This window comes from Arvicanthis niloticus, chromosome 5 (assembly GCF_011762505.2).
Source record: "Arvicanthis niloticus isolate mArvNil1 chromosome 5, mArvNil1.pat.X, whole genome shotgun sequence".
NCBI classification, from domain to species: Eukaryota; Metazoa; Chordata; class Mammalia; order Rodentia; family Muridae; genus Arvicanthis; species Arvicanthis niloticus.
The window spans coordinates 38,877,002-38,889,775 of record NC_047662.1 but is presented as its reverse complement, the minus strand read 5'-3'; the positions used below and the strand labels follow the sequence as shown (position 1 = coordinate 38,889,775).

The following is a 12,774-nucleotide window of genomic DNA, read 5'->3' as shown; positions in this document are numbered from 1 at the left end:
CTGCATCTGGTCCACTCAGCTACTGGATGAAATCTCTCAGAGGACAGCCATGCTAGGCTTCTGTCTGCAAGCATAACAGTATCATTAATAGTGTCAGGGTTTTGAGCTTGCCCATGAGATAGGTCTCTAGTTGGGCTGGTTATTGCTTGGTCATTACCTCAGTCTCTGCTCCATCCCCTGTCTCTGCATTTCTTGTAGACAGGATAAATTCTGGGTTAAAAGTTTTGTGGGTAGGTTGGTGTCCCTATTGCTCTACTGGAGGTTCCTGTCTGGCTACAGGAAATGACCTTCAGGTTCCATATCCCCACTGCTGTGAGTCTCAGCTAAGGTCACCTCCAATGAATCTTGGGAGTCTCCCCTATTTCAGGTCTCTGGTATGTCCTCAGGATGTCCCCCACCCCAAAGGGAGGGATCTTGGTGGGAGAGGGGATGAAGAGATGAATGGGAGGGTTCGGGGTTAGGTATGGAGAGAGACAGGGGAGATAGACAGATGGCCATAAGAATGAGTTTTTTTGAAACTAGTGGTAGTGCAATGTATTGTTTTTCCCTAAAGTGTGTGTTAAATGTCTTATAATTAAATTGTTTTAGTTGATTCTGCCAAGTTTCAAAACATGCACACACACACACACACACACACACACACACACACACACACACACACACCAAACACTCCACCATGTCATTTCTATTCCTTTAACTATCAGATTCAAATGAATGCTGCCTCTCCTCCTTATCATTACTTTACAAGTATTTAGGGGAAATGAATTCTATAAGAATTTCAAAACTAAAGAGTTATGTCTCTAAATAAATAGGAAGCAAACTTACTGAAATTGAGTAGCATCCCAATTTTTTAAAAAAGGAAGAAAATAAAAGAAAGCTGTCATGATTCCACATTATGAGAGAAAGAATCTCCAAAGATACTATTGAGTTTGTTTTATGTTGGTCATCTACTGCTAGTCATGGACCTACCCTTACGAGTGTTCTGTTTCCCAGTAAGACTCTCTTGGAGAAAACTAACCTTCCATTTGTAAGTGGCTATCATTAAGAGATAGCTTTAGGGTTAGGGATGGGGTCATGTGTCCACTTCTTCATTTTAAAACCCCATCTGGTAAAGACTCAGGCCCAGTGTATGCTGCCTCAGGCTCTGTGACTTCATGTGTGCACCAGCTTTGTTGAATCTAGAAGACCTGATTCCTTGGTGTCCTCTATCACTTCTTGTGCCTACACTTCCTTATGCTCCCTTTCTGCAGAGTTCCCTGAGCCATGAGGGGAGGGGATTCTGTTCCTATCTGTTCCTATCTACCTCAAGAGGAAGCTTTTCTGATGGAGGGTTGAGCAAGGCACTGATCTAAGAGTGTAGCAGAATAGCATTAGAATTATCTTATTGCTAAGTTCCTTTGGCAGAACAGTAGTATTTGGGTTTCCCCTAGTCCTTGACCTACCTAGTCTCAGGTACTTAGCCACCCAAGCAGTGCTAGATATGAGATCCATCTCATAGAGTGTGCCTTAAGACGTTAGATATTGGTTGGGAGCTCTCACAAGCTTTGTGAGAGTATACAGGTTACCTTTGTAGACTGAAGGGTTTGTGGCTAATTTGGTCTTTACTGTTCTTCTCTGGTAACATAATGAGTACTATGAACATAGGTCCATGGCACTGAAGGTTCTAGGTAGGCAATAACTTGACTTCTCTGTGTTTTTGAGTGTTGTTTTCAGTAATACAGCTTTACTCTCAGTCTGTGGAGAGTAACCAATAACCTTGGCAATGACTTGGATTGTTTGAGGGTTTCCATAGGACCCCTTTGGCCAAGAACTCATTTAGATATAACCCATTCCCAATACTGGAAGCTTCATTTGGTTATGAAAAAAGTCTCATTTTGGGACTCTGTCTCCCCTGTTTGGTGATTCCATTTAGATCACCTTCGAGTATGTCTATATTTTACTATTGCTGTATTGTTTCCATATGACCCTTCAAATGGCTCTTAGTTTTAGTGGTCCTTGCCCATATTTTCTTCCTCATTCCTTCCTTCCTGTTACTCATTGATCCTCTATTTCCAGGCCTCAACCCCTGGCCATCTATAATTATTTGTTCCAGTGGTTTTCAATCTGTGGGTCATGACCATTTTATAGGTCGCAAATCAGATATCCTGCATATCAGAATGTTACATTATAATTTTTACGAGTAGCAAAATTAAAGTTATGATATAGCAACAAAGTAATTTTATGGTTGGGGTCACCACAATATGAAAAATCATATTAAAGAGTCACAGGTCTAGGAAGGCTGAGAACTACTGATCTATTTTATTTCCCTTTTTTAGGATCTGTTGTTCCCCCATCCCCAGTTCTTTACCTCTACATATACTCTATAGTTATATAGCTTGTAGTTTGCTTATTAAAGCAAACACTTAACACTAATATCCACCACATATAAGTGAATATATGCCATAATTTTATTTCTCTGTCACCTCATATAGGGTTATTTTTACCAAGTTCCACCCATTTACCTGCAAATATTATGATTTTTTTGTTTTAATGACTGAGTAATCTTTCATTGTGTAAATGTACTGTGTTTTCTTTATCCATTCATTTATTGATAGACACCTAGGCTATTTCCAGTTTCTGGCTATTATCAGTAGAGCAGCAATGAACATGGTTGGGCAAGTTTCTCTGTGGTAGGATGAAAGTGTTCTTTGGGTACATGCCCAAGAGAGGTATAGCTGGATCTTGAGGTTGATCGATTCTCATCTTCCTGAGGAAGTGTCACACTGATTTTCAGAGTGGCTGCACAGGCTTACCCTCCCAGCAGCAGTGGGTGAGCGTTACCCTTACTAGACATCGTGTCCAGCATGAGCTGTAACTGTTTTATTGATCTTGGCCATTCTGCCTAGTATAAAGTGAAATCTCAAAGTAGGTTTGATCTGCATTTCCAATGACTAAGGATGTTGAGCCTTTCTTTAAGTGCTGCTTAGCCATTTGTGTTCCCTCTTTTGAGAATTCTCCGTTTAGGTCTATTCCTCATTTTTAAATCAGTTTTTTTGATGTCCAGTTTTTCTTTTTCATTCTTTATATATTTTCAGTATTAGCCCTCTATCAGATGTGCAGTTGGTAAAAATCCTCCTTTACTATTGTGTAGCTACTTTTTCCAAATGACAGTGTTCTTTGCTTTCCATTTTTATTAGTTTGCATTTATTAGCTCTTCTTAGTGCTAGTGTTAATAGTATTCTGCTCAGAAAGTATTTTCCTGTAGAGCAACCTCTTAACCTTACCTTTCTTTTAGTCCCTCTGTTTACTGGAAAAGCCTTAATGTTTTTGTTTTAATGCTCATATCATTTTTGCATCTTAACCTTATACCATTTGTGTTTTTTAAACTTTTTCTGACTCTGTATCTCTTAATTTTTGTTCTCAAAACAGTTCTGTCCTAAGAGCATCACTTTCTCCCTTACAACTCCTCAGGTATTCTAATGTGTAAATGGCAAAATTTTATATTTTCATACAGAATTTGTTTTACATATATACACATTTATATTAGAGCATGCATATATATCTATGTACACATGTGATTAGATCTACCTAACATCTGTTATCTTACATAGCTTCTTTTTTTGTATTGATTTATTTATTTTATGTATGTGAGTACACTGTTGCTCTCTTCAGACACACCCAAAGAGGGCATCAGATCCCATTACAAATGTTTGTGAGCTACCATGTGGTTGCTGGGAATTGAACTCAGGACTTCTGGAAGAGCAATCAGTACTCTCAACTGCTGAGCCATCTTTCTAGCCCTCTTACATAGCTTCTTGATGAGAACATTTAAAGTCTTAGTACTTTTCACATATTAAGTCTCTACATTTAACTGTAGTCCCCATGTTGCACAATATATCTCTGCATTCCCTTTATCTTTTCTACCTGAAACTCTGTCCTGTATACCAAAGGCCTCCCCACTGTGCGCTTGACAGACTCTGCTTTACACTCTCCTTCTATGAAGAGTTTTTCAGATTCTACAGGTAAGTGAGGTCATAGTCATTTGCTTTTCTATGTCTGGCTTATTTATCAAAACAACTTCTGGAATCATGCATTTTATTGCAAATAGCAGGACTTCCTTACTTTTTAAGGCCACATAATATTCCACTATATTTACCACATTTTCCCAGTTTTCATCTGTTGATGGACACAAATTAATTTCATATGAGCTCATTACTTCTTGAGAGCTGCTGCTAAATGCAGATAAGAGCCAGTGCAACTCATGTTTCTTCCCTGCTGTTTCCTTAGAGACATAAGCTTGGAAGTTATGTGGTCTATTTTCCAACCTATTTTAGGCAAGAATTTTATTAAAAATTTTTGCTGCCGTTTTATATGAATCTTAACTTTTCTATCCCCAAATGTCTGTTCCCTTGCTGCCTGCTCCCAAGGAATGCATAAATGAATATTTAGCTTTATGTTAAGGATAGTATATTAAAATATCAACTTCTAAATTGCTCAGGGTAATGCTATTTGTTATACAAATAAGACTCTTAACTTCAGAAGCTAAATATAGTAGAGATTTAAAATTTAATCATTTAACAAATAGAAGGTGCTTTTCAACTTCTGTTTCATCCTATGCATTAACCCATTTGTGGCTCTTCTTAATCTTTGACTTCACAGGCACCTTTGTGAATTTGTGGTGATGTCTAGTGGTTTCTATGGTATTCTAGATTTGAACTTCTTTCCTGTTCCTTGACAAGGATTTCATGACTGAAACTATCATGCTGGAAATACAAATGTTACACAACTAGAAATCATCTCCATTCTTGTTGGTATTCCATGGTAATGTGGATGTTTATAGCATCCAGTGTATTTGGGCTGTAAGAAATGCCAGGAATGATATACATGATGCTTTGACATTATGTTCATCACCTTCCCATTAGTTTAAACTTTTTTTTAGGTCTTATTTTATTTGGTATGTGTTTTGCTTGCATGTGTACCATTTGCATACTTTATGCTCATAAAGGTCAAAAGAGGGCATCAGATACTATAGAATTGGAGGTAAGGGTATTTGTAAACCCCCACGTGGGTGCTGGGAACCAAAGTTAGATCCTATACGAGAGCAATGCTGTAACCTCTTGAACCAACCCTCCAGCCACAGCTTTGATTATCATAGCAGATACTTGAGATAATTTCTTATAAAAACATTCTGACTCACAGAGTTCCAGGCTCTAGATCACAGTTCATTGGCTGCATTGCTTTGGCAAGGTACCATATCATGGTGGAAGCATGTGGCAGAGCTAACCTACTTCCATCAGGAGCCAGAGTGCATGAGAAATGTACACTGGATCCTACCATCTCCTAAGACCTTCTAGTAGGCTCTACACTTAATGCTTCTATCAACTTCTGATGAATTCTTTCTGAGGATTAAACTTTTATCACATGAACCTTTCCACAGCGTGTAAGAATTAGACTGTTACGAGCTAAAATCCAAAAGATTTAGCATGATCAAGAATTGGATGGCATCTTGAGGACCTTGGTCTGTGGTTCTAATGAATCATTGGTGAAACTTTGTTATTTAAAAAGAGCAGATAATTGCTTATTATTGTTAAATAGTTTATGTAAAAGCCTTATTACATATGAAAAGTTTAAATATGGCTTGGAAGGAGCATATGACAAACTGAGAAAAAAGCCTATGAAAGTCTGTCAATGCTGGCTGACTATGTTGGAAATTCAATTATCTCAAATTTAGAACTTGAATCTATGATTCTAAAAGTCAAAGGTGAGCTCTCCAGGAGGCAGTTCACCTGTGAAGAAAGCAAGCAGGCAAACAACAGCAAATTCCAAAAAGCAAATCAAAACACAACAATCAGAGAAGTAACCTAGGGTGCTGTTGCAATGAGAACAGCTAAAGCTCTCATTCCCTAGGCAGCTCAAAGATGAATTTAGCAATTTACAGTTGTTCATGTACATGAAACTTACTCCTATAAAGTCATACAAAATACCAGGCAGTTCTAGTGTAGAACCGTTAGAAATGCATTACTAGTTTTCAAGTCTGATGAACACATGAAAATATCACTAAGAGGGTTTTGCAGTCCTGGAAGACAGTGAACTTAGCTTTGGACTTGGTTTAACAAACCCACTACAAGAGCTATGTTGCCATGGCAGCTAGAGAGACCCCTGAGAAAGGAAGCTGAGAGGATCTTAGAGGAAGATGCTATTTACCCAGTGAGGGTTTTTATCAGTGCCTAGGATCTTTGCATCTATATACTTTAGTGGGCTCAGAGCTGTCAACAGCCAATTCCTAGATGTCTCCCCCAATCTATATGCTCTGTTGATTTTAAGGGAAACTTTTTAGGGCATAATGCAGAAAGGGTGCTCCATCTTGACAGTAGTGTCTCTGAAAGTGAAAGTTTAAGAGATGATATTTATAGAGTTTGGAATCATGAACATTTTAATAGGGGGGCTTTTAGTATGAGAATCTAATTAACATTTGTATATAAAAGATTAGGGTTAATAAACACAGAGGCTAGAGGCTTATCAAGTCATAATAGTGGAGCAGTGAAGAAAGTATTCTTCTGTTCTGAGACGGGAATTGCTTGTTCACACAAAGAGAAGAATCAGTATTGTTTTCAGAAGGGTACCCTTCTCAGGGGAAGTCATGTGAAATGCAGGTGGGCCTTACTTCTTCACATAGTTAAGCCATATAGATGCAAGTGTTCTGGGTTTTCTTATTTCACCAAGTTATATATTTTTCCCTTTATGTGTTACTCATCATTATATTTGTTGAACTCTACATGACAAACTTTAGTTGCATCCTTTTCTTCAAATGATGTAATTTTGTGTTCTTATTTCTGAAAGAAGCTTTTATTGTGTATATGTACCACATTATCTCTACTTATCCATCAGGCTGTTAATGGTTACTTGGGCAGTTCCTTAATGTGGCTATTGTATCTTCAGATCCTTAGTATGATGGCCTCCTTACTGTGAGGCACCTGCTGACTGCTCCTTTAAAAACAATTCCTTTTCATCAGCTTTCATTCCACACTAGCATTTCTGATCTCTTTTCTTGTTTTACTTTCTTTGGTGAACCTTAATACTCCTTGGAATGCTTCATATTTTATGTACGCATCATGTTCTATGTTTATTTCTTAAAACTACTTATTGGAATTCTACTAGAGTACAAGTACCACAATAGCCAAACTAAGCAATGTGTGGTTCATTCATATGTGGTCTTTATTTTATATACACTAATCTATATACTTGTTCCACCCCTACTCAAAAGTGTTTTGAGTTAATGAAATTTTATCATGTTATGACTATCTAAACCTGACCTGAATAAGAGCAATAGGTATGCTTAAGTGGATGGAGGGAAGTTCAGGTGGCCTCAGCCATACACAAAGAACTGCAGGCAACTAAATAATGCTCAGAGTAGGAGAAATAGTTTCACTCAGGAAGAGCACATCAGTTGATTAGCCAGTGGTCAACAGACTGAGCAAGTTGTTTTTATGTATTTAGAAATATACATGTAACAACAATTAATGAAAATGACATCATAGATTTGAAAGATAGCAAAGCAGGGGGTATATAGGAACATTTGGAGGCAGGAAAGTGTTTGAAGGTTGATATAATTACCATTTCCAAAAAATAAAAGAAATAATTAAAATTATAATTAAATAAATAATTAAAAATTATATAGTAAGTATATATATATGTGTGTGTGTGTATACATGCATGTATGTATATACATAGATGCATATTTTTTAAACAGGTTATCAGGTCACCACATGGGAGAGACTTCGAGGATCCCTTTGAAAGGTGTGAGGAATATTTGAGCCCAAGGACATGTAGCAAGCCTCAGCATTCTGCAAGGACCTTACTAGTCCATTCAGCACCTTCAACAACACCAAAGCATTGTGCAAGCCCTGTGCTAAATAGAGCCTCTCTCAGGGAAAGGTAAGTGTAGTTTCTGTTTTTCCTCATCTTTTCATTTTGAGCAGAAAGACCACGTGTTCAAACCCATCCTGGGCTACACCTGTCATTTTTTGAATATTCAGCACTAGAAACAGAAAACAGCATATTCATATGGAGCAATTATTTATAAAATGAAATTTTGATTTTGAGACTTAAATTGTTTCAAATATGTTATATATTGTGTTAGTATTTCTCCCTAGCACAATTCACTTGCCACAAACTTGTTAGCCAGATCTGGCTCTTTATTTCTAATTAGTTAATGTAATGTATTGAAGGTGAAAATCTGAGTGTGTGATAGGTTGTTTTAGTAGAAACCCCTGGTGATTTATTATAATTGGTTTGCCTTTAAGTATACAAATAGTCTACACTGAATTTTCTGATTAGTCCCAAGGGTAAAACACACTTTATTGTGTGGTATCTGGCTTCTCATTTACCTCCTGCCAGCAACCGAGAAGAACCTAAATCATGGAAAGAGGTTAGCTCTCTCACTAAGAATGTCTGTGTCCCAAATCAGGATTGTTATATGTGGGCATGGGAAAATACCCACATAAAACTGTGGGTATTTTTGACATAAAACTGTGCTTTTGTCTCATTTAAAAAATCTAGGCTATTTTTTAACATAAATTTGAAACACAAGAGATACAATTTTAACACCTTGACTCTCATATCCCATGTTTATATATGGCATAAAACAGTAGCCACTCAATTCTTAAAACATATTAAGTGAATTCATTAACAAATATTTACTCGGCCATAGAAACTCTATTAATAGTTCTGCTGAAAACATCTACTTTGAACAAGATTATGGCTGCTATATTAAAAATCCTGCTCTGAAATGATAAGTTTATCTGTTTCCCCATTAGCTTTATAAGCATTTCGACTGGGGGAGGGGGAAGGGAAAAGAGGATAATGTGAGTATGTATGTGATTCTAGCCACTTGATACGAACATACAGAATAGTTTTAATTTAATTTAAATTTTTTTTTGAGAATTTCATGCTTGAATGCTATATTTACATCATTCCTCTATCCTCCCTCCCTTTGAGTCTCTGTTTTAGTAAATATTTCATCTTAAATTGGGGTTTCTACTCCACCTTTGATCATTCAGTTCCCAAATAAGAGACACACAACTTGTATATTTATAATAAGCCTTAATCAACAATAAAGCTGGGCAGGTATCTACCCTCTTGGCTATTAGTTTCTATTTCCCCATCAATAACCCTGAGTTATAACTAGGCATATTCTATTTGAGCTGCTCTTAACTCCAATTGGCCAACCCTCACAGCCATGTTTTCATGATTCTCCCAACCCATAGCATCTTTCCCCCTTTCCATTGTCCTCCTTCTCTTCCACTTTCTTCCCCCCTCCCCCTTGTGGTCCCATCCTTAGACCTCAAGCCTGGGAACTCAAACTCTGCCTATCTTCTTCTGTCCAGCTATAGGCTGTAGGCATCTTTATTCATTAGTCAGGGATAACTTGGGGGGCAAGGTTACATAGCATCACTTGGGTCTATTTGAGGATTCTCTTATCACTAGGGGCAACCAGGCCTTGGGATCAGTATTTAGCATTGCAATACATAGCAAAGGACTAAACATCAACAACTCCCCCAATGTTCCTCTTAAATTGATGACCTCTTCTATAATCATTATTGTTACACACGCATGTATATATGTGTGCCTACTAAATGCATTTAGTGTTGCTCATATGAACATGTGCTTGGGATAACCACTTATTATATAACCTATAGGGGTCTCTTCCCTGGAGAAGTTATTCTTCTGTCAGTGGCCACTGACTTCCTGTAGCTCTTCATGTAGGGTTGAGGCCTTGGGAAATTTTTCTCATTCATATAGCATGTCACCTGGTACTGTCATTATATAGATCTTGATTTTGCAACCATATTAGCTACAAGACACTACCTTGCAGTAGGCATACTGGTCCTCTGACTAGTAAGATTTTTTTTCCACTCCCTCTTCTGTCATATTCCCTGAGCCTTAATTGTAAGGTTATGTTGTGCATGTACCAATTAGAGCTGGACACCTTGCCATTACTTTCTGCATTTTGACCAGTTGTAGAGTGAGATACAGAATTTTGATTGATGCCGTTTCTAGTTCATTAGAATCATGTTGAGGCCCAAGCTCGAGTCCCTGTTTGGGCGCCAAAAAATGTTGGGAGCCGCACTAGCCCCACGGTCCATGGGTCGGGGTTCAGCAAGAGAAAGAGTGAAGACAGACTTGAAGAATGGAGTCCAGACAGAGTGTGTTTCAATCCTGTTTATTCTTCAGTCTCTCTTCCTCTCTCCAAGTCCCAAGTCCTAAGTTCCTAGTCCCTAGTTCCTAGTCCCTAGTGCCTCCAAGTTCCAAGTTTCTTCTTCCAAGTGCCAAGTGCCTAATGTCTAATAACTAACTCCAAGTTGTTCTCTCTAACCTAATTCCTAGTTCCAAGTTGTACTCTCTGAAGTGTCTGCTTCTCTGTCTCTGTCTGATTCTCTCTCTCTGTCTGCCTCTGCCTTTTATATGTCTCACTTCTAAGCCATGCCTTTTGGTCACACCTATAATCATGCCCTTAGGTCTTATCTCTGAATCTGATCTCTAGGTCACTCTTAAGTCACACACCTTTAATCTCACACATCTTTAATCTCACACACCCAAGGTATCTAAACCAAGATTATTGGAGTGTGCTCAGCTGTTGTAGGCTATTGTAATCCAAGTCTCATGTCAGGGTATATGGCTCAAAAGGGCTGCAAAGCTGATAGCTGCTTTCTGCTAAAAGTCAGCCCCCAACAGAATCATGCCTAGTGATTGGTATTGGGATAAAGGAGTGCTCTCATGTGGTTTGTGCACACACATGCATACACATGCACACACTTCCTCACTTTAGAAGTTTATTAGAAACTCTTGAAAGGAGGTTGGTTTCTGAAGAAGTCTGATGATTTGAATCTTACTATCAGGGAGCTTTTCTTGATTTCTACATTTGCTTAGATGTTCAGATACAGTGAACATATATCTTAACATATCTTAACATATATTATATATATTAACATATTTATTAATGTATCTATTAAGTCTTTCATATGACTTATATGTTACTGTTCTTATACTTTTCATGTGTATATGTTTTGAAGAATGCTTTTACTTATATTGTAAATATTTGTAAATATTGTTTTGTGGCCTTTTGTCTTTTAAAATGTACTTACAATTCTCCAATTCTACGTATACTACAATAGCACAGGATCTATTTTATCTGTATATACAATTTTGAATGTCTGTGAATTATTTATGGATTATAGTTAGAGTTAACTTTTCAGTTATATTTCAGTGGGAGAAATAATTTCAGAGTAAATATTACTATTTGCATTCTCTCTCTTTCACCTTGCCTCAAGTTTTATGAGACCTGATTTCACTCAGTAACCCAGCTGACCTGAAAATTGTTATGTAGACCGACTTGTGCTGATCCCCTACCTCAGGAGGGTTAGGACACTTATTTTCTGATGAGTAAATGTGCTTAAGCTTTTTGCTAAAATAGAGTGAGTGTCTTTAATATTCAGTGTTGCCTGTTTTACTTTTGATTGGATGATTAGATGAAAGTAAGACACATTTAAAATAAATGGTAAATGAATTTGAACTCACCAAGATGAATTAAAATTTTATTAATGTATTGTTTGTGGCAAGCATAATAGTTTTTTCCCCACCAACATGTAACAGCTCTATTTCAATGCATTTAACAAAGAAGGACATTCTTCTAGTGTTCAACTCATAATATCAGGGGAAAAAACATTTTATTCTTTTCAGGTTTCAGTAGCCTTCTTTAAATAGATAGTTGTCTTGGGTTTGATGTTCCTAGGTCACTAGTAATATATTTGCAGTTGTTTACAGAATCCATTGAAGTCATGAAACAGTATAAATTGATGTAAATGTATATTATATATCCCAGAAAAATTGGAATTTTTTCTAGCAGTTGTATGTCAGAGACACAGTTGCAGAAGTTTTTATGTATAGTATTCATTAAAATTATATTTTCTCTACAAGTGAAATAAGATGGTAACCCTTTGATCATATATTTTAATAAACAGGTTAAAAAAGCTTTATTAGTTTTAGCCAATGAATTCTTATTTTAGTGAATGTGCTGTTTTCTTTTCACCCATTTAAAAAACTACATTCAGAAATTCCCATGCCATAAAATGGTTTCAATTTTGAGTATAAGTATTTCAGAAGCATATTTTTAAGTATAAATATTAATATAACTCCAGATTTGTTTTACACTTTACATTGTTACTAAAATAAGGTTTGAGTATTAGCATACCTAATTAAAAAGGAATTGGTACCCTTTTAAATCACGCTTAAGATTTTTCTTTTGTGAATCATATTAAAGCTTCTGAAGGAAGCATTTCTTATACCATAGCACAGACTAGTGGACCTATTTATAGTGTCTTTGGGGAGGCCCTGGAGTTGCACAATTGCATCTCATATTTATACAATGGGCTTCATGTACTGAAACTATTATTTTGCCAGTCCACTTGCATTGGTGTACTTAATCTTCCTTATATCTATGTGACAGTTTCTGTTTGGGATTATTAAATTGATTGTTTATTTATTCCTTTAATGTAGATCCTGTAAACCATTCACTTATTTAATGATTTGTACTTTTTGTAATAATGTAATATTCTAATTGTGTTAGAACAAGCTGAGAATGAAAAGGGCCAAATTTAAGTAATATATTAACATACTTCCCATTTCTTTATAGGGGAATTATCAATATTACCTTGAATATAGGCTATAGTTAAGGAGTCTGGAAATTTTTATGATGACCTGAATAAAATAAAATACCTTAATTATATGAATGTCAAT

General features: G+C 36.7%; 1 protein-coding gene across 5 annotated transcripts in view; it reads left to right on the top strand.

Moving 5' to 3' along the window:
* The window catches only part of Spata6 (spermatogenesis associated 6), an 87,605-nt gene that overhangs the window by 56,478 nt on the left and 18,353 nt on the right, over positions 1-12,774 (top strand). For all 5 annotated transcript variants that reach the window (XM_034503672.1, XM_034503673.2, XM_076934445.1 and 2 more), the window contains one exon: positions 7,730-7,914. In XM_034503672.1, coding sequence (XP_034359563.1) covers positions 7,730-7,914 — 185 coding nt within the window. The remainder of the gene's footprint in view (positions 1-7,729; positions 7,915-12,774) is intronic.